General features: G+C 49.1%; 1 protein-coding gene across 1 annotated transcript in view; it reads right to left on the reverse strand.

Annotated features, from left to right (window-relative positions):
* Positions 1-8,774, reverse strand: part of LOC119445508 (uncharacterized) — a 35,444-nt gene extending 26,670 nt beyond the window's left edge. Inside the window, exons 1-2 of the mRNA XM_049663408.1 lie at positions 8,684-8,774; positions 8,337-8,437 (exon numbers count right to left, since the gene is read on the reverse strand). Of these exons, the coding sequence (XP_049519365.1) occupies positions 8,337-8,437; positions 8,684-8,774 (192 nt within the window). The remainder of the gene's footprint in view (positions 1-8,336; positions 8,438-8,683) is intronic.
* Between the last annotated feature and the right edge of the window lie 9,797 nt (positions 8,775-18,571).

Here is an 18,571-nt window from a genome sequence, read left to right on the forward strand (position 1 = left end):
ACAGTGAACTTTGTTTGATCCTGAGGAGTTTGCGCGGGGGCCCCTATCGGAGACCCGCGGAAACGGCTGGCCGCGTCCAAGTCGGGGCAGGAATACCGTGATGTTCCGCCCTTTCTTGGGCCCTCTGGATTGCCTGAAGTTGTGTCTGGAGCGATGGGCTCCGGAGCGCCTCTTCCCAGTCGGCTTCGCTAGACAGAGGGCCGTTAGGTAACGCGGGGCATCGCCAGAGCATGTGCGCTAAGGAACAATAAATCTCATTACAGTCCGGACATCTTGAATCGATGTCTGTGGAGATACGGCTGAGAAAGCCCCGCGAGAGGAATGAGCCCGTCGGGAGCGTTCTAAGTGTAACCGACTGAGACCTGTCTAACTTCGGGTGAGGAAGAGGATAGGCCCTTCTACTAAGCCGATAGTGAGAGGTTATTTCGTGAAAAGTAAAGAGCGGATCGTTATGCTGAATTTCATCCTGTCCCCATAAGGCCTCCATGCCCCCGCGGCGCGTGAGATCTCGCGCACGGTCATGGGCAAGCTCGTTGAGGTTAGGTATGTTCTGGTGAACGTCCGCACCCATATGGGCGGGAAACCAAGAGATGAAGTGAGTGCCACAGTTTGTTATCTTTTCCAGATTGGAGGCAGCCTCTCGGGCTAGGTTACCCGATTCGAAAGCTTTGATGGCCGCTCGTGAGTCTGTGAAAACGCTGGTGCGCGAAGGTTCGCGCACTAGCGACCCCTCGCGCACCTATGTCTGAAATCGCGGCGGCTTGAGACACAATAATTGATTACATTGTTTTGAGCTAAGTCTCTTAATTTTTGTGCTTTTAAAAATCCGCACAGGATTCGAACGAGATACCTAGATTATATTAATCTTATCAACGTAAAGTGTATAGGCACTTGATGTACGGAGCTGGACTTTGTGTCTATCATAACAGGCTGCTTTCTCCGTCTCCTGTATTTACGCAAAACAAATGGGAGGATCCTCTGCAACTATCCGCAGCCAAGTGAGTCGACAGTGCAGGACACCCGTTGACCTTGTCAACACACCATTTTACTTGTATGCTTGGTTCTGTTTCATGGGGCTCCTCAGCCCCAGGGGCAGTGTTGGCCAAGAGGCCTGGAGCTTGACCAGTTAAATTAGCCGAGAGGGCAGGAAACGAGGCGACGTTGACCAATAATGCTGGCTCTCCCGTAATTGAGAGTAGATGTAAGCATGAAATGGCTACCGGTCAAGCAGATTGTTTGGAGATGATACTAGCCACAATCTTAAAATGGGTGCAGTGCATGTCCGCAATACACCACACCACACAGCACCACGCCGCCCCACGCCGCACCACGCCATGCTGTGCACTGCTCCATATGTACGCAATAGTTTCTTGTCACAGACAGAACCTCATTACAAATCTTGTCTCGGCCAAACAGCCATCCGTGACGCGCCGGACGCTGCATGCCGGCTTGGTGACGCAGCGTGGCACCATCTCTCGAGCCGGCGCAAAACCCGCGCCGTGAACTCACGGACCGCTGGCGTTGAAAAGAGCACAGGCAACCCTGTCTCGGCGCCAAAAGATGACAATCAAATCTATGGTGCCCTGTATCTTCCTTTTGAACGTCGCTATTGGAAATAGCAAATTAAACTTCAGCGTACTAGAAGTTACAGCTTGAGTGGTATTGTCAACAAACACTAGGAAGAACTCGGAAGCAATATTTTTTGCAACTTGTTCGGGCAGTAATTAGCGTATGTAATGCGGTCCTGTACAAAGAGTTGGGGGCTAGAGACCGCAATTTCTTAATTTTTCGCTGGTTGCCCGGATGATTTTGGTTTGTTCTCGTAACGATGCCCGGACCTTGTTTCAGTGCTGGATAATGGCTCTGGCTTTTGACTCAAGGTAACTTGAAGGTCGCCGACAACGGGAGCTAAAAGCATTTCATGCCTAAAAACAACACGTTTATGTACATCGTTACATAAACAGCGGTCAGTTTGTCCAAATGTTCGTCCCAGAGGCACAGTTCCTTTCGACAGATTGAAACATCTCAAACGGCAAGGTATCTCGGCGTGCTTCACGGCTCTCGAGTAGGATGACATTAAGACCGTGAGATGCAGCTGACGGAAGAATGAATAAAATGCCCTGGCCATAGGTGTTGTACATCCGGGCGCACCCTGCCCAACATCATGGATCTCGGGAGCTTCAGAGTTCACACTTGAGTCGCGCGGGGCAGAGACGCCACAACGGGAGTTGTCTACGGTGTCGATGGTGATAATCCGAATATTGACCCACCGATTCTGGTCAAGCCCGCTGCGTTTATTTATTGACAAATTGATTGTTTCTTATCCATAGTCATCTTTTGCATTTGTATAAGTTTTCTCCTGTTACTGCTCTAACATGCCCCACTGTAAATAAGTGCTCATGTTTTTTTTTTTTTTTTTTTGTTCTTGTTTTTTGCTGTCATTGCGATGCAATTCTCATTGTGCAGTATTGTATTCTTATGCCCCTCCTGCTTGGGCCCACTAAAGGGCCTGCAGTATTGGTAAATAAATAAATAAATAAAATAAATTATCGAAATCGCAGTTGTTTGCAGCCTTGGAAACTCGGTCATTTTGGGTGGCTGCTGTATTCCGTAATCTGTGATAGTGGATACCTTCAATCATGCTGTTTGGCCGTACATTCCGAAGTCTCTTCAGCGCCGCAAGTGTTCTGCGTTATGTGAGCGACATTTGTACAAACACGACAACCTTCTTTTGATTCAACCTGGTTCACTGTTCCTTCTTTTCGTCTTTACGACCAACCTTTCCTCAACGAAAGTGCAGGGTAGCAGACCGGGAGTGCTATTCTGGACAGTGCTTATTATTAATTAATTAATTAATTAATTATTAATTAAGACTAATTATGTAATTATCCGGAATGCTAAAATAACCTGAGTATCCCCAAGCGATACTCAGGTTATTTTAGCATTCCGAAAAATTACATAATTAGTCTTAATTAATCAATCAACTTCTCAAATATTATAATCAGATGAAAAGTGTCAATGAGAAAATTGTAGAGCAACATGAAAAAGTCGAGATACAGCTTTCAGTTGCTCAATAAGTGCTACGTAAAAGTGTTTTTCCGAGCTTGACGTTTTCTGAGGACCGTGCTGCTTCCGCAATAAAAGTTTATTCCTCCTCCTCCTCCTCCTCCCCAATGACGGCAAACAACATTACTTTGGTTCTGTCCAGCTACGTGGCATTTGCATATTTTTAAATCTTGGTGCATAATATTTGGGACACCTCGTATTGCAAATAAATAAACATTCAAAAAATAAAAATGTGCAGTTGCTTCACTCAAAGTATAAGTATTGACAGTGATAGCTAGCGAATTATTAGGCACAGTAAAACTCGCTTTGTTTTATTTAGAAACATTTACCCTGCGCAGATACCCGAAGCGGCTAAGGAGGTCGGCCAAGGAGATAATTTGGTGGTGCATGCAGCCTATAGGACACGTCGAGAGTTGAAAGAGCACATAAGAGGTTATGCTCTAAATAATTAATTATGCCTGCTGCGCTCTATGATGAAAATTGGACCGTCTTTGGTGAAGTCTCTTTAACATCCTCGATCGCAACTATTTCGAAGATTGCATTTTTCTTTACTTTCAAAAAGCATTTGACACCGTCTCTCACCGCCTTCTTCTTCTAAAATTGAAAACCCTTAACATCGACCCCAACGTGCTCCAGTGGATTGAGTGCTTTTTATTAAATCGAAAGCAGTACATCACGGCAAACAGCTATGACTCTCCTAATTCTACTGTAACCTCCGGTGTACCGCAAGGAACCGTTCTCGAACCGTTACTCTTCTTAATTTATATTAACGATCTTCCTAACCACGTTTCCTCACAAATTAGACTTTTTTCTGACGATTGTGTAATTTACCGGGAGATAACTAAACCAGGTGACGCACTGCTGCTTCAAGCTGATCTGAACTACCTTCAAGCATGGTGTACTCAATGGCTAATGAAACTGAACGTAAATAAATGCAAAGTAATGAGAGTATATCGTAACAGTAATGTTCCTGCCCTTTATCCTTACTTTCTCAATAATGCTATCTTAGAAGCTGTTAGCTAATATAAATACCTCGGCGTTCATATATCTAATACCTTGACATGGCAAACTCACATAGATTTCGTGGCTAACAATGCTAATCGCATGTTAGGTTTCCTTCGCCGAAACTTTTCATTGGCTCCTATCTCTTTAAAACTGTTATTGTATAAAACACTTGTAAGGTCGAAACTCGAATATGCCGCCTGTATCTGGGATCCTCACTCTGCCTCGCTTACCTCCTCTCTCGAAGCTATTCAAAACCGAGTCGCCCGTTTCATCCTTTCTAATTACTCTCGCATCGCAAGTGTTACTGCAATGAAAATTTTCCTGGGCCTCCCTGACCTTACGACACGAAGAAAAATGGCGCGGCTTGGGCTATTCCACAAAATATACCATACCAATCATCACCTCAAGAATGCACTACTCGCTGCTCCTCATTATATTTCAGCACGCACCGATCACAACTTCAAGGTCCACGCCCCAAGTTCACGTACAAACCTACACGCTTATACCTTCATTCCAAGGACATCGACCAGCTGGAACCGCCTCCCCGCCTCCATTGTCAGCAACCCCGTTCCATCATCCTTCAAAACCGCAATTTCCACTTATTGTATTGAGACCCACTCCTAACTGTAACACCCCACGTGGCATTGAGAGTATTTAAATTAATTAATTAATTAACATATGTATGCAGTTAAAACCATGGAAGCCAGCGTTATTCCCTTTAACGCACCACAAAAATCCGGCTGCACTGTTCCTCAGACAACCCGCCGTGGTTGCTCAGTGGCTATGGTGTTGGGCTGCTGAGCAGGAGGCCGCGGGATCGAATCCCGGTCACGGCGGCCGCATTTCGATGGGGGCGAAATGCGAAAACACCCGTGTACTTAGATTTAGGTGCACGTTAAAGAACCCCAGGTGGTACAAATTTCCGGAAACCCCCGCTACGGCGTGCCTCATAATCAGATCGTGGTTTTGGCACGTAAAACCCCACAATTTTATTTTTGTTCCTGAGACAAGCTTAATTTCCTTAAACGAGTGCAAGTATATTTCCAAGAATTTGTGTAAATTGTATTCATAAATGGCAATAGCAGCAAAGCATGGTTACTTAATTCTCCAAGATTTATACGCCCATGTCGTTGCTGACTCAGTGTATATTCGTTAGCTATGAAAGGTGCAATTAGATGCGCGACACGAATAAAAATTACTAGTGCGGGCTCGCAGATAAGCGCTTGCTCCAAACACCGAGAGCCTACAGCAAGCTGCAAGAGGTGCGCAGTGAGCTGGACATTTCGAGTGCCCATGCTTGTTTTGAAGTTTTCAATCTTGCGCACGTTACGTAGTAGTAGTTGTGGGCGAATGTTTTCCATTTTATTTTGCATTCTCCGATGACAATTGAACCCTAGTTGTGATTCGGCACTCGTTTCGCCACTTCTCTCGTGCGTCACCGGTCTGTTCGCGCTTTTTTTTTTTTTTCTGCCGTTAGGTTGTTGTTTTTCTGTCGACTATTTACAAACGTCATTGACATGCTAAAGCTTTTATAATCGCAATAGTCTCATGTGTATGGCAGATAATCACTGAGACACTACATATTTCACCTATATATATATTGATACGGATCAGCCGCCACAGTGTGGCTGCACTGAAGAGGAGGAAGCTAGACGACGTGTTCCTGCTTGATATAGCGTCCCTGGTCATAAAGGGTTGTTTTTTTAATGGAACTGCCGATTCACTGGCAAAGACCTCACTTTTCCGGCCCTGTTCTTCCTATTCTACCAGTGACAGCACACATCACGGTGGCTAGATTTCGAATGCGATCAATTAGAAAAGCCTTATCAAACCCAGTTATGACTGCTTCTCCAGATTATAAGCACCTGATATTTCCCTGGCGTAGCGAATCCTGTAACACAAATTAAGATGCTTGAGGTCTCTCTCACCAAATTACGTTGCCGTATACCCTCCCTAAATTTCTACTTACACAGGTCGGGTTTGGTTCCCTCCCCCCTCTGCTCGTTTTGTAATGAGGAAGAGACGATACATCACTTTCTTCTATCTTGTCGCCGCTTTACTGCGGCAAGAAAACGATTGTTGGAAATACCTTTTCGAAGGCTTGGCCTGGACTTAACAGAACCTAATATTCTTTCGTTCGGGGCGTCCACTTTGGGATTCAGCCACAGGGATGCTTGCTTCGCCGTCTAAACGTTCCTTACAGAATCCAAACGAATACCCTGCTAAATTTTATCCTTTTTTTTTGTACTTTAAAATAATTATTACTCATTCGAAATGACTTTCTTGATTTACTTTAACATATAAATCTACGCTGTTCAATACTAATTTCATAGATATTCGGAAATATATCCTTCATATTAATTTGGAATAATCCACCCATTTCTTGGCCAATCCCCCTCCGTGGGTAGGAGCCACATGCGTGATACGCTACAACAACAACAACAACACAACAACAACAACAACAACAATAGCGTCTCCATCTTGGCCTCTGTTGGCTTCCGTGTAAATAACTTAAAAATAGCCTTGGGCATCAGCTACACGTAACATTATTTGGTAGAGGTGGACGTTCCCCGTACCGGCCGCGGAGCTTCGCAGGGTCGCAACGCCGACAATGCAACTTCGGCTCCTGCTTGCGGCACTTCATTACGCAAGCCTCTACGCCTGAAGCCATGACCTACGTCACCATTTTCCCCCTCGGGATCCTGGCGTTTCCCCCGGAGTCGGCAGTCGTGATGTTGACGACTGGCTTCGCTTGTACGAACATGTCAGCACCAGTCACAGGTGGGATCCGACTATCATGCTCGCAAACGCTCTTTTGAAGCGAAAGCTTCATTGCGCTACCTCGGGCAGCCGTCGGCGACTCAACAGTTTTCACCTTGACAGCTAGAGATCATATCACAAGAGAGTATTAAGGCGCTTTTATAGTCCATCGGCACGCGGCCGAGAGTCATCAGACGCCGGGCGCGTCGGAGCGCATTGGCCGCGCGGCCGGTTACGTTGGCGGCGCCAGTACGTCGAAACATCGGTCGAACTATGGCCGCTGTTCTCGCAAACGTGACATAACGTGTGCGCGCGTTCACGCTACGTCGGACTATATTTAGGCCTTTACGGAGCCCTGAAAGGAGACATTTCCGCCGTTGCCCGAATAGAGTTGGGCCCGGCTGCGAGTTGCAACCAAGTCTCACTACTTTGCTGATCACCGCAATGTCTTCATAGGCATAAAAAATGATGAATAAACACTGTATTCATTGCAAACGTGTCTGTATATCATTGGGAAACCACACCTCGGCCACAGCTCGACAATGGGCCTAGCCAGGGCAGTGAAGCTTTCGCTATCAACCAGGGTTAACCAAAGCTAAACCACAGCAATATTATTCTACCTCGGCGGCACTCCACGGGCATGGTTTCAGACTAACGAAGAGGAGATAACGAGCTGGGATTTCTTCAAAGAGAAGCTGAGTGACCTTTTTGGCAATCATTTTGGTCACTAGCTCAATGCAACGAAGGCCCTTGCCACACGCGTACAGACGTCGACCGAGTCCTACGTGTCGTACATTCTCCACGTCTTGGCCCTTTGTATCAAGGCCGACCCGAACATGTTGGAGGACAAGAAGATTAGACACGTCCTCAAAGGCATTGCTGACAACGCCTTCAATCAACTGGTATTTAACAACGTCACCAGCATCGATACGATAGTCAAAGAATGCCGCCATGTCGACAACGCTAAAAGCCGCCGGGTATCCCTAAATATCACGCGCCTTCTCAACACAGCTGCTACATCATCTTGTGACGAGCTCTTCCACCAGCCCTCACGATATGACAACTTAACCCACATCATTCGTCGTGAGGTCGAAGCAGCACAACCAGCAGCCCCTTCATTCCCATCAACTGATCATTCTCCGGCGACAATCTCCTTGATCCAGGCCGTCGTCTGTCAAGAGTTGCCAAACGTCGGGCTGCACTCCGTTCGTTCCGTGCGCTCTGAACCTCTTTCTGTACGCACTTTCTCACCCCGCTCTTCTTACTCCTCTTATGGACAGCGCAACCCGTCTGAATGGCGAACCGTGGACAAGCCGATCTGTTTTAGATGCCGACGCATTGGAGATATCGCTTGCCATTGCCGCAGCCGCTGGACTTCTCCGACGCGTTATTCTTCTGCCTACCACCCGCGTCCCTCTAGTTCGTCCTTTTCATTCGCTCCTTCATGCCCAACCCTTCATCTTACCCTGCGACATCTCTGACAAGAACCCGCTACTCCCGCTCACCTTCTCCCTCCCGCCGTCAATCTCGTTCGCCTCCGTCATGGCGCGCTCCTTCTCCGACCTATTCGAAGCACCCTCGACCGGAAAACTAGACAGTGCAGTTTCTGGAGGTGGAGCTCCATTCGCACAAAGTCTTCACTTGACCTTAGCCACGAACCAGAATCTTTTGAACGTTCTTGTTGACAATGTTCCTGCGTGAGCGCTGATTGACACCGAAGCGCATGTGTCCATTATGAGTGCTGTCTTCGCCGTCGGCTCAAGAAAGTTCTGACGCCTGCCCCGAACCGAGCCGTACGAGTCGCCGACGGAGGGACTGTCGCTATTGTTGGCATGTGCACTGCCCGACTCACCATCGCTGAGAGAAACACCGTCGTACTCTTCACCGTCATCGAGCATTACCCTCACGAACTCATTCTTGGTCTGGTTTTTCTCGCCACTCATTCTGCCTTTATTGACTTTTCGTCCGGGGCTCACTTTGCCTTCACTTGCCTCTTCTTGCCGACTCTGACCCACCTCAAAGCCGTTTAAGCTGCTTTGATTCTATTCGCCTCCCGCCAAAATCTGTGACACACGTCGACTTGTTTTCCCCACCAGCTGTACCTGACGGCAATTAAATGGTCGCACCAATTCCGGCCATTATGCTTATACTTGGTGTTACCGTTCCGCACACTCTGGTGACAATCGCTGGCTATCGAACCTGCCTTCCCCTTGTCAACTTAGCACTAATCGCGCAAGTCCTCCCACAAGGGATCTCACTGGCTCAAATTAGCCCTCTGCAGGATGATCAGGTCGAGCCCTTCGCTGTTCTTGCAGCTCAGACGATCCCGCGACGTCATCCTACGGCAGTGGCGTCGACATTGAGAAGATGGTTTCATCTGACCTTACCTGCTCAAGCTGAAGCCCTATGCCGCGTTCTTGAAGGCTATCGCGACATTTTTTTACTTTGACAATCGACCCTTAGGCCAAACGTCCGTCGTGACCCATCTCATAAATACTGGCGATGCGAACCCTATTCACCGACGCCCATATCGTGTTTCCGCGTTGGAACTAGTAGTTATCCAGCAGGAAGTTTGAAAAAAAAAAGATGCTTGAAAAGGACATCATCGCGCCTTCCTGTAGTCCCTGGGCTTCTCCCGTCATACTTGTCAAAAGAATTGTACGTGACGCTTTTGTGTAGATTATCGCCACCTGAACAAAATCACAAAAAAGGACGTTTACCCTTTGCCAAGTATTGATGACGCTCTAGACTGCCTGTACGGTGCCACATATTTTTCTTTTATCGACCTAAGGTTCGGCTACTGGGAGATTGCCGTCGACGACATGGACGGAGAAGAGACTGCATTGGTTACCCCTGACGGTCTTTATCAGTTCAAAGTGATGCATTTCGGTCTCTGTAACGTGCCGGCCACCTTCGAACGAATGATGGACTCGTGGCTTCAGGGGTTCAAGTGACCCACCTATTTGTGCTATCTGGACGACGTCATCGCTTTCTCGCCCACATTCGACACGCATCTCGATCGTCTTTCAGCGATTCTTGACGTGTTCCGCCGGGCCGGTCTCCAGTTGAATTCTTCGAAATGTCACTTCGCTCGCCGCCAAATCACCGTCCTTGAACACCTCGTGGATGCAAGAGGAGTACGACCTGATCCGGACAAAATTCGCGCCGTTACGAACTTTCCTGTCCCGAAGTCTACAAAAGATGTTCGCAGTTTCGTAAGGCTGCGCTCCTATTTCCGGCGTTTTGTCAAGGATTTGTCCCCTTGCCGACCTCTTGAAGAAAGACTTCCCGTTTTCTTGGGGTCCTGATCATGCCGCATCTTTTTCTTATCTCACTACTCTCCTTACCACGCCTCCAACCCTGGCTCACTTCGACCCGTCTGCCTCAACGGAAGTTCGAATTGATGCCAGTGGTCACGGCATTGGAGCAATGTTAGTACAACGCCAGCGTGGACATGATCGCGTTATAGGGCCAGCCGAGTTCTCTCACCCACCGAGCGCAATTACTCAACCACCGAGCGCGAGCGCCTCGCGCTTGTGTATAGGCAGTCGCGAAGTTCCATCTGTACTTGTACGGACGCCCCTTCTGTGTCATCACTGATCACCACGCGCTCTGCCGGCTATCCTCACTCAAGAACTCCACTGGACAACTCGCTCGCTGGGCTTTACGCCTGCAAGAATATGCCTTCTCCGTCGTATATAAGACGGGACGCTTGTACGAGGAAGCAGACTGTTTGTCCCGCTATCCCGTGGCAGATCCGGCAGATGCGGACGCCATCGCTTCCGTTTTCTCTGTGTCACAGTTGCTTTGAATCTGCAACGAGCAACGCCGCGATCCTTCGTTATGAGCCCTCACCGACCGGCTGGAGTCAACGCCTGCATGGTGACGCCTCTCTCCAGGTGTTTCTCCTCAAGGAGGGGACATTAAACCACCCTAATTTTGATCCCCACGGCCCTGACCTTCTGCTCGTCATCCCATCACACCTGCGTTCGACTGTCCTCTGCCAACTTCACGACGCTCCCTTCACTGAGCCCTTAAGCGTCTCGCGCACATACGACCGTGTACGCTGTCGCTTCTTTTAGCCGGGCCTCGTCCGCTCCATGCAGCGTTATGTTGCCGCTTGTGAGCCCTGTCAGCGCCGGAAAAAGTAATCCGCGCTTCCAGCTGGATGTCTCCAGCCAATCGACGTCCCGCCCGAACCCTTTTCCGCGTCGGTCTAGACCTTCTTGGGCCATTTCCTCTCTCGGGCTCCGGAAATAAATAGGTCGCCGTCGCTACCTATTACGCGACGCGGTACGCAATAGGGTTGGTAATATCGATGAACGATTAATCGATGAATCGATTAAAAGTATCGCGCAAAATGATTAATTTTCATCAATGTCCACCTTTCATTTAATTGACTTAATCGATTAGGCCTGTTCGATTAATCGTTTTCGAGAGTTCGACAGGAGTGGCACGAGAATTTTGAAATCTTACTGGAACGGCTGCCCACGAGCAGTGTCTGTGCCGCTGGGGTAGAGCGACTGTCGACTGTCTTTCCGAGTCCAGAGTGATGCCGAGCCGAGCGCTTCCCCTCTCTTCCGGACCCCACCGCACACGCCACCACGCCGCGCGAAGCCGGAGGCTTGCAATGCCCTCGCAATTCAAGGCACACTAGCAAACCAGTCGTTGATCGTAGTGTCACTCCCAATCCACTAAAAATGTTTCACAGCATGCGCGCAGGCTTAGACCATGTATTTGACATAGCGATGGAGTTCTATATTTTCGCATCTGGTTGTGTGCCATTCAAAGTAGGCGTCGGGTTCACCTAAACATGCCAGCCAATTGATATTCCTTTGCTCTGTAGAAAAGATTATGTGGTTTAAAATCCCAAACCACGACTCTCTTTTCCCCTGTGTACATTGCAATTTCTTGCATATCTCGATGCGATCAAGCTCATCGCTCTCTCCTTGTACTTTTCTGGACTTAACTAACTTAAGTTCACGTTTTTAACTTAGAGACTGGTTTTTTAGCAGTGTGACCTGCAGTGACCTGCTGTGACCGACCCTACTGTGTGTGAACTGTACAGTGTGTTCTACTTTATTCTTTGAGATTTGTTATCTGGCTCTTTCTTTCCTCTTTCCTCCCCTTCTTCCTATCTTCCATTTCTATGTTTCTGTCTCCTCCTTTCTGAAGAGTAGGAAGGCGTTGTGCCCCTTCCGGTGGCGGTTGCCAGCCTTGCTCCTCGATTTCCCTTTCTTGTAACATATTGTTACGTGTAGCTGGTGTCCAAGGTTATTTACAGTTTATTTACACGGAAGCCAACTGAGGCCAAGATGGGGACGCTATATCAAGCGGGAACACGTCGTCTTCCTCCCCTTCAGTGCAGCCACACTGTGGCGGCTGTTCCATATCATCACCCCCGGCAGTAGAAGCACCGTCCCGGTGCTTAATTAAGCTACACATCCATGGTGAAAGGTCTTTGATATGGCTTTAGTCTCGCTACGTGAACGGTGTCACTTGCAGCTGACGCTGAGGGGTCGGCGGGGAGGACTTCACGTGTGACATCGGTCACTTGTCGCACCACACGGTATGGACCAATGCAACGCAACAGCCTCTTTTCGGAAAGGCCCACGCGACGGATGGGTGGCCAGAGAAGCACCAGAGGACCCGGAGAAAAGTGCACTTCGCGATGGTGGCAATCATAGAGGCATCTCTGATGCTCCTGTCAGGCCTCGAGACGGGTGCGAGCGAGCTGCCGCGCGTGGTCGGCGCGTGCGATCGCGTCGCGGGCGTATTCAGTGGCTGAACGTGCGGGTGAGGGCAGCAAGGTGTCCAAGGGCAGCGCAGGTTGTCGGCCATATAGGTGATAGAAAGAAGAATAGCCGGCGGTGTCGTGCCGCGACGAATTATACACGAACGTCACATATGGTAAATGAAGATCCCAGTTGTGGTGGCCGGCCGCAACGTACGTCGAAAGCATGTCGGTGATGGTCCGGTTAAGGCGCTCCGTGAGGCCGTTGGTCTGTGGGTGGTATGACGTGCTGAATTTGTGCTTTGTCGAGCAGGAGCGAAGGATGTCCTCGACAACTGCCGAGAGAAAGCTACGACTACGGTCAGTTATTAATTGGCGCGGAGCACCGTGCACTAAAATGATGTCGTAGAGTAGAAAGTCAGCGACGTCAGTAGCGCAACTTGTCGGGAGGGCTCTTGTGATTGCGTACTAGGGATGGTCGATTAATTATTTTATTCGTGAGTCGTGAGTCCGGGCACACATTTGTTATGTATATATGTGCTGATTTGAGATAACCATTACGTTCGCGCAAATAATGAAATTCCTGTTGTCTTTGTTCGCATAGTTTGTAATACCATAGCATTCTTTATAAATGACATACAGTTATGAACATATGGTCCTTTCATAAACAGCTGGCTTTACTGTATATGAGAGAAATACGGTGATTTATATTCACGTCCTGAGGAATGTTGTTGGGCGAGTGCAGAACCCAATTTATTCGTACTAATAAGCACCTCAAGCAAATAACCTTTCAAGGCGTTCGCAAGTGTATGGCGCAGTTCTCGGAAGTGTTGAGCCAACTGGTACCGCATCCTTCCTGATACAATCTCGACCGGGTGAGGTGGGTCGTCACCGCAAGAATCAGGAGACGACGATCAAGGCGGGCATCGTGATGATGAAAAATAGAAAAGACTGTATTCACTTCATTGGTAGATGGTTTTGACTCTATCCGAGTCTCGAGCGGTTCTGCCTAACATGGGGGCCAGGACGGCCTTAAATAACCCCCTCGTGGTCTTATGGTAGCCGATGTCTCCTTCGGGGAACTTGTGGAAGTGTCAGTCCTCTGTCGGGTGGTCAAGTTGACGACCTCCTCCCCCTCGGGTCCTCTCCTTTAGTAGCTCGCCTTTGCGTCAGCTCAGGTCGTAGAGGTGTTAGGCTTTCTCGGGGATTATATCGTCACGGGAAAAGCGCTCGGGCCTGTCTCCCACATTTGAGAGGTACAGTTTCCAGGAAGACGATAGCGCGCGGCGATGTTTCCCGCACTTGTGGGAGCCGAGTTTCCGGGAAGACGATAGCGCGCGGCGAGGTTCCCCATACTTGAGGGATCCGAGTTTTCCAAGAAGATGATAACCACCTCCCGTCATGGGAAAGCGCGCGGCGATGTATCCTACACAGTTGAGCTGTCGAATTGCTTGCCGATCATAACATTCCTTTGTGCCAGTCGTGTTGTACATATGGCATGGCGCTTTCGCAACTTCTAGCTTTAGAGGCATGTCCCAACACTATGTCGGATATATGGCTTTTACTTTGGTTGCACAAAGTACATAGGTTATACCATCGATTCGTGTTCGACCCGTGATGACTTCATTAATAATAGACTTCCGTTGAGACCTATAAAACACGAATTTATGAACCTGCACTAATCTGTGCTCTGGCGACACTTGACACGACGTTTTCTTTTGTCTTCAACTTTAGTGAACGTTAGCGTATTTTCTACTGCATTAATAGCACACGTCATACGGCAGAAGCATGAAGGTTTTATTTTCATAACGCCTGCTTGAAGCTAAAATTTAGATTCATTCTTTGACAATTTTTAATGATTCCCTGATTAGCATGTCACATAAGTCATGAGTGTTAAATTTCGTCCGCTTGGTAACATTTTTCAGAACACCAAAAAATGCTGAATAGCCAGCTACTTGAAATATGTTTCGCATAACATAATCGATATAATGTTTTTTGGCTGCCAGATATTGGTTCCATGCAGACTGGCAAATAAAGTGTGTGACAAATGAAATTACGAAAGTGTGCCCATTTTGAAGAAGACACTTTATATATAGCGCCGCTCGCCTCTCGAGAAAACTTACCTGTCTATCATTATTTTAGACTTTACTGTAGTAACATGTCATTCGCTCACACTAACCGTCTTTTAGCACATTATATTTGAGCCCTCATTCATTAGGCTTATATAGTTTAACTGATTTTTGCCCCGACCTTGTAACATGAGAATTCATCACTTGTATCACCAATAAAGGAATTGAACTCGCAATCCTTTGCAGATCGACTCGCCTTTCAATCAACTTTCCCTTTAACGTTCTTTAACCAGCCATTGTAATTATATAGACCTTCCAGGCACATTATCTTCCGTTGGCGTCGCCGTCGCCGTGAGGTTCCGTATAAAGTCCAAGGACGATAAAATCGTCGCCGCGCGCCGTATGCTGTACATGCAAGTGAAAGCGTGGGAGGGTGAGCCGGCGATCGCGGCTCAATCTCGCGCACGCAAGGCAGGAAAGCGGGAAGGAAGCGCGTCGAAAGGAGATTCTTGTTGAAAAGGTGTGAAAGGCTGGGTTATGTGCAATGCGGAAACTGTCTCTCAACAGAGAACACCTCAAGCGCGCCGTCTTCCGTCGGGCGCAACGCTCCGGGGGGAGGGGAGGGAAGGAGGGGGGCGTCTCGGCAGCGCGCGCGCTCGCCCGGATCGCTGTATCTTGAAAGCCATCTTCCTCGGGGACACAGTCACTGTGTTTTCGCGGCTTAGTTCGCGTTGATGCGAGACGTGAGAAATGAGGAGTGAGGAAGCACGGCTGCTGCCGTGCTTCCTTCCTCACTCCAGCGTTTTGACAGCGAGTTTCCGCGGTCATCGAGTGAGATGTGTTCATGTTTGCTTGTGCGCGCGTGACGCCATTGTTACGGGCCGAAGGTTAGGGGGTATCTTCAACAGCGTCTGCTTGGAGCTCGAACCAGATAACCATCGGAGAGGGTCCGGCAGGGAAGACGAAGCGACGTAAAAGCTAGTAACAGAGGTTTAATACATGGTTACGGGTGAGCGGCGTGCTCCAAAGAAACCGTACAAGTTCAGCGTGCGTACACCTGCACGCTAGGGCAAAGCAAAAGTGTTCTCCGCGTGGCTGCTGGCTGGCCTTGTTATACCCTCCACCATCCGGGCACTTTCTCCCTCTCTTCTTCTCTACTGCAGGCTAGGGAAATCCAAAGGTTAGCAGAAATGGTAGGCGACCGGAGCCGGGTGAACGTCCTAAGCGGGGGAGCAAGGTTGAGGGCTGGACGACAGGTTTTGTCTCTGACCCTCGCGAATGACACGTCTATTCATGTTGACGAGCGAGATCGTTAGGCACGCCGATCACCATGCGTTTGCACGTGCTCCGAGCATGGTCGCTCTGGGTGAATCGGAATTCACCACACGGGGTCCGGGCATCGCATCTCTAACGGAATCGTAACACTATGTTTGTTCGTTTAGTTAATATGACTATGTTTACAAGTTTAGACGGCCGATAAAACTACTATCCTTGCTTCGTATAGCTCTCCCCTAATTTGTTATCGCAATCGATGCTTCGCCTTTCGGGCGAAACTGCGCCTTTTTTATCAGAGCGTTGAGATTAGTTGTTTATGATGCAAATTTGGAGGCAGTCACGTTTTAATGCACCCATTTTTTTAATCTTGAAAATCACGCCTAATTAAAAATATTCATAATCGAATTTCAACGTTCAGTCCAGGCGATATCGAAATCTCATCTAACTGCGGTTCGCACTTGCAAGTGATACAAGGTGGTATATAGATATGTATCCATAATGCTATGTATAATACGCTCTAAAAAACGTGCAAGTTTGCACTTCGTCGTGCAAAGCTAACGCACAGCGAAACTGCCGATCTTCAAGTCTTACTGGCTGCTACTGCTAGGTATTAATTTGGTTGCTGCTAGGTCTTAACTTGGTTTAACTTAAATACGCATGTAGGAAGGTATTCTCGAGCGATCATTTTCGGATGTACCTTCCCTTTCGCGTCATTTCGCGTGACTAGCGCTGGACGCGTCGGCGTCTACGAGCGACAGCGTTCCTGGCACGCCACACACACATGCAGGCTAACCACACAGTGCCCAGAATGCTGTTGCTTGCCGACGCCGAACGCATTGGCGACATCTCGCGTGACTAGCGCTGGACGCGTCGGCGCCTACAAGCGACAGCGTTCCTGCATGCCACAAACGCAGCCAGGCTAACCAAGGTTGGCACAGTGCCAAGAACGCTGTTACTTGCCGACGCCGAGCGCGTTGGAGACTAGCCGCTCGATATCAATCGGCCAGCTTCCCTGTTTCTTGAGCTTTGCGCGGCCTAGTGCTTGCTTTTGCCTTTTTTTTTTCTCTCCTGGCTCGGCGCGCCGCGGAGAGAAGAGAGGCGGGGGTAGGGAAGGAAGGGAGCTGGCGAGGAGACCGCGTGCGCATGCGCCGCCCTCCTGATTGACATGGCTACGGCGCGGCAGTTTCTTGGTACGAACCACAAATTACGGCTGGCTTAAACAGCATCGTTGTTAAAAAAGTTGACACTATTTGGGTAGAGCACTGCACGGGCCGATTTTCGCGGCCCGGGCCCGGCCCGGGCCCGTTTTTACATTGGGCGGCCCGCCCGAGCCCGATCAAAACTTTTATGGCGAGACCCGGGCCCGGCCCAGGCCCGGAAATAATCAATGTTACCCGCCCGGCCCGGCCCGCCACCCCTTTACCTTAAGCCCGAGCCCGGCCCTAGCCCGGCTCGAAACGGGCCCGAACCCGGCCCGAGACCGAAAAATACATGTTTTTAAGAGTTGAGAAGCCCGAGAATAACTCGCAGAAAGCCCGAGCCCGGCCCGGGCCCGCGTCAAAAAACCCGAGCCCGGCCCGGGCCCGGGTCAAAAAGCACACGCCGTGCCCGAGCCCGGCCCGAGCCCGTGAAAAAACTGCTCTACCCGGCCCGGCCCGGCCCACGGGCCGGGCTTGGCCCGGGCTTTCGGGTAAGCCCGAGCCCGTGCAGTGCTCTATATTTGGGTCGTATCTTGACCCCAAACAATAATCGTCATCTGGCTTGCTTGCGTTTCCTTTCTTGAAAACTCAGCGCTCGCTACTTTCCTGTCGATAATGCTGTGTCACGCAGATAACGCGCAATATTTTCGTGACTATGAAGTACCGGGCTCGCAGCGTTAAAGAAATGAAATGCGGAAAATACAGATGACGATTATTGTTTGGGGACAAGATACGGCCTACAGGGTGTAAACTTGTTTTTTAGAGTATAGATAGTGCTGTAATGCATTTCACGTTCATTATTTTCTGAAGGAATAAACTAGCGTATGTTGGTATTCTATGTCGGGATCCGTCACTTCGCAATCCTACATTGCAGGGGCGTAGCCAGAAATTTTTTTCGGGGGGGGGGGGGGGTCACCGGCCCGACCGGGATGGGGGGGGGGGGGCAAGCTTCTGCTTTCCTCTCCGTCACGTGATCGATAATAAATATCAGTAGTTTAAGCAGACTCTATAGATGTATAGCAACAACAAGGGACCGCCCCCTCCCCCCCCCCCCCCCTCACGTGTGCGTGTGCTTGTGAAGAAATTAAGTAAAAAGTAAAGTAAGCTCAGTAAATACGACAGGTACAGTGGGCGTTTGGAGCAACGGTCTCTCATCGCGCCGCTGAATGGCCCAGTCTTCGAAAACGCATCATTGAGACGACCCGTGCGATCGGAGAAAACATCATTAATTGTTAATTTCCGTTAAGCGTAGATGGCGTCGTCCGCGTCGGGGCGAAGTGCGTTTCACAAGTCAAGGACGGCTATACGCGTGAAAATGCACGTGTGACCAGGCTGTGTGAATAGCTTGTTCGCTGCGTCTTTGCACTAGAAAACTTAAATACGCGCAAAAACGCGTAAGGCTTTCTTTTTTCGAAGCTTTCGTCGCCCTGCTCCCTCATACGAGAGGGTTGCATTTCCTGCGG

The sequence above is a fragment of the Dermacentor silvarum genome, chromosome 1 (genome assembly GCF_013339745.2).
Source record: "Dermacentor silvarum isolate Dsil-2018 chromosome 1, BIME_Dsil_1.4, whole genome shotgun sequence".
Taxonomy (NCBI): domain Eukaryota; kingdom Metazoa; phylum Arthropoda; class Arachnida; order Ixodida; family Ixodidae; genus Dermacentor; species Dermacentor silvarum.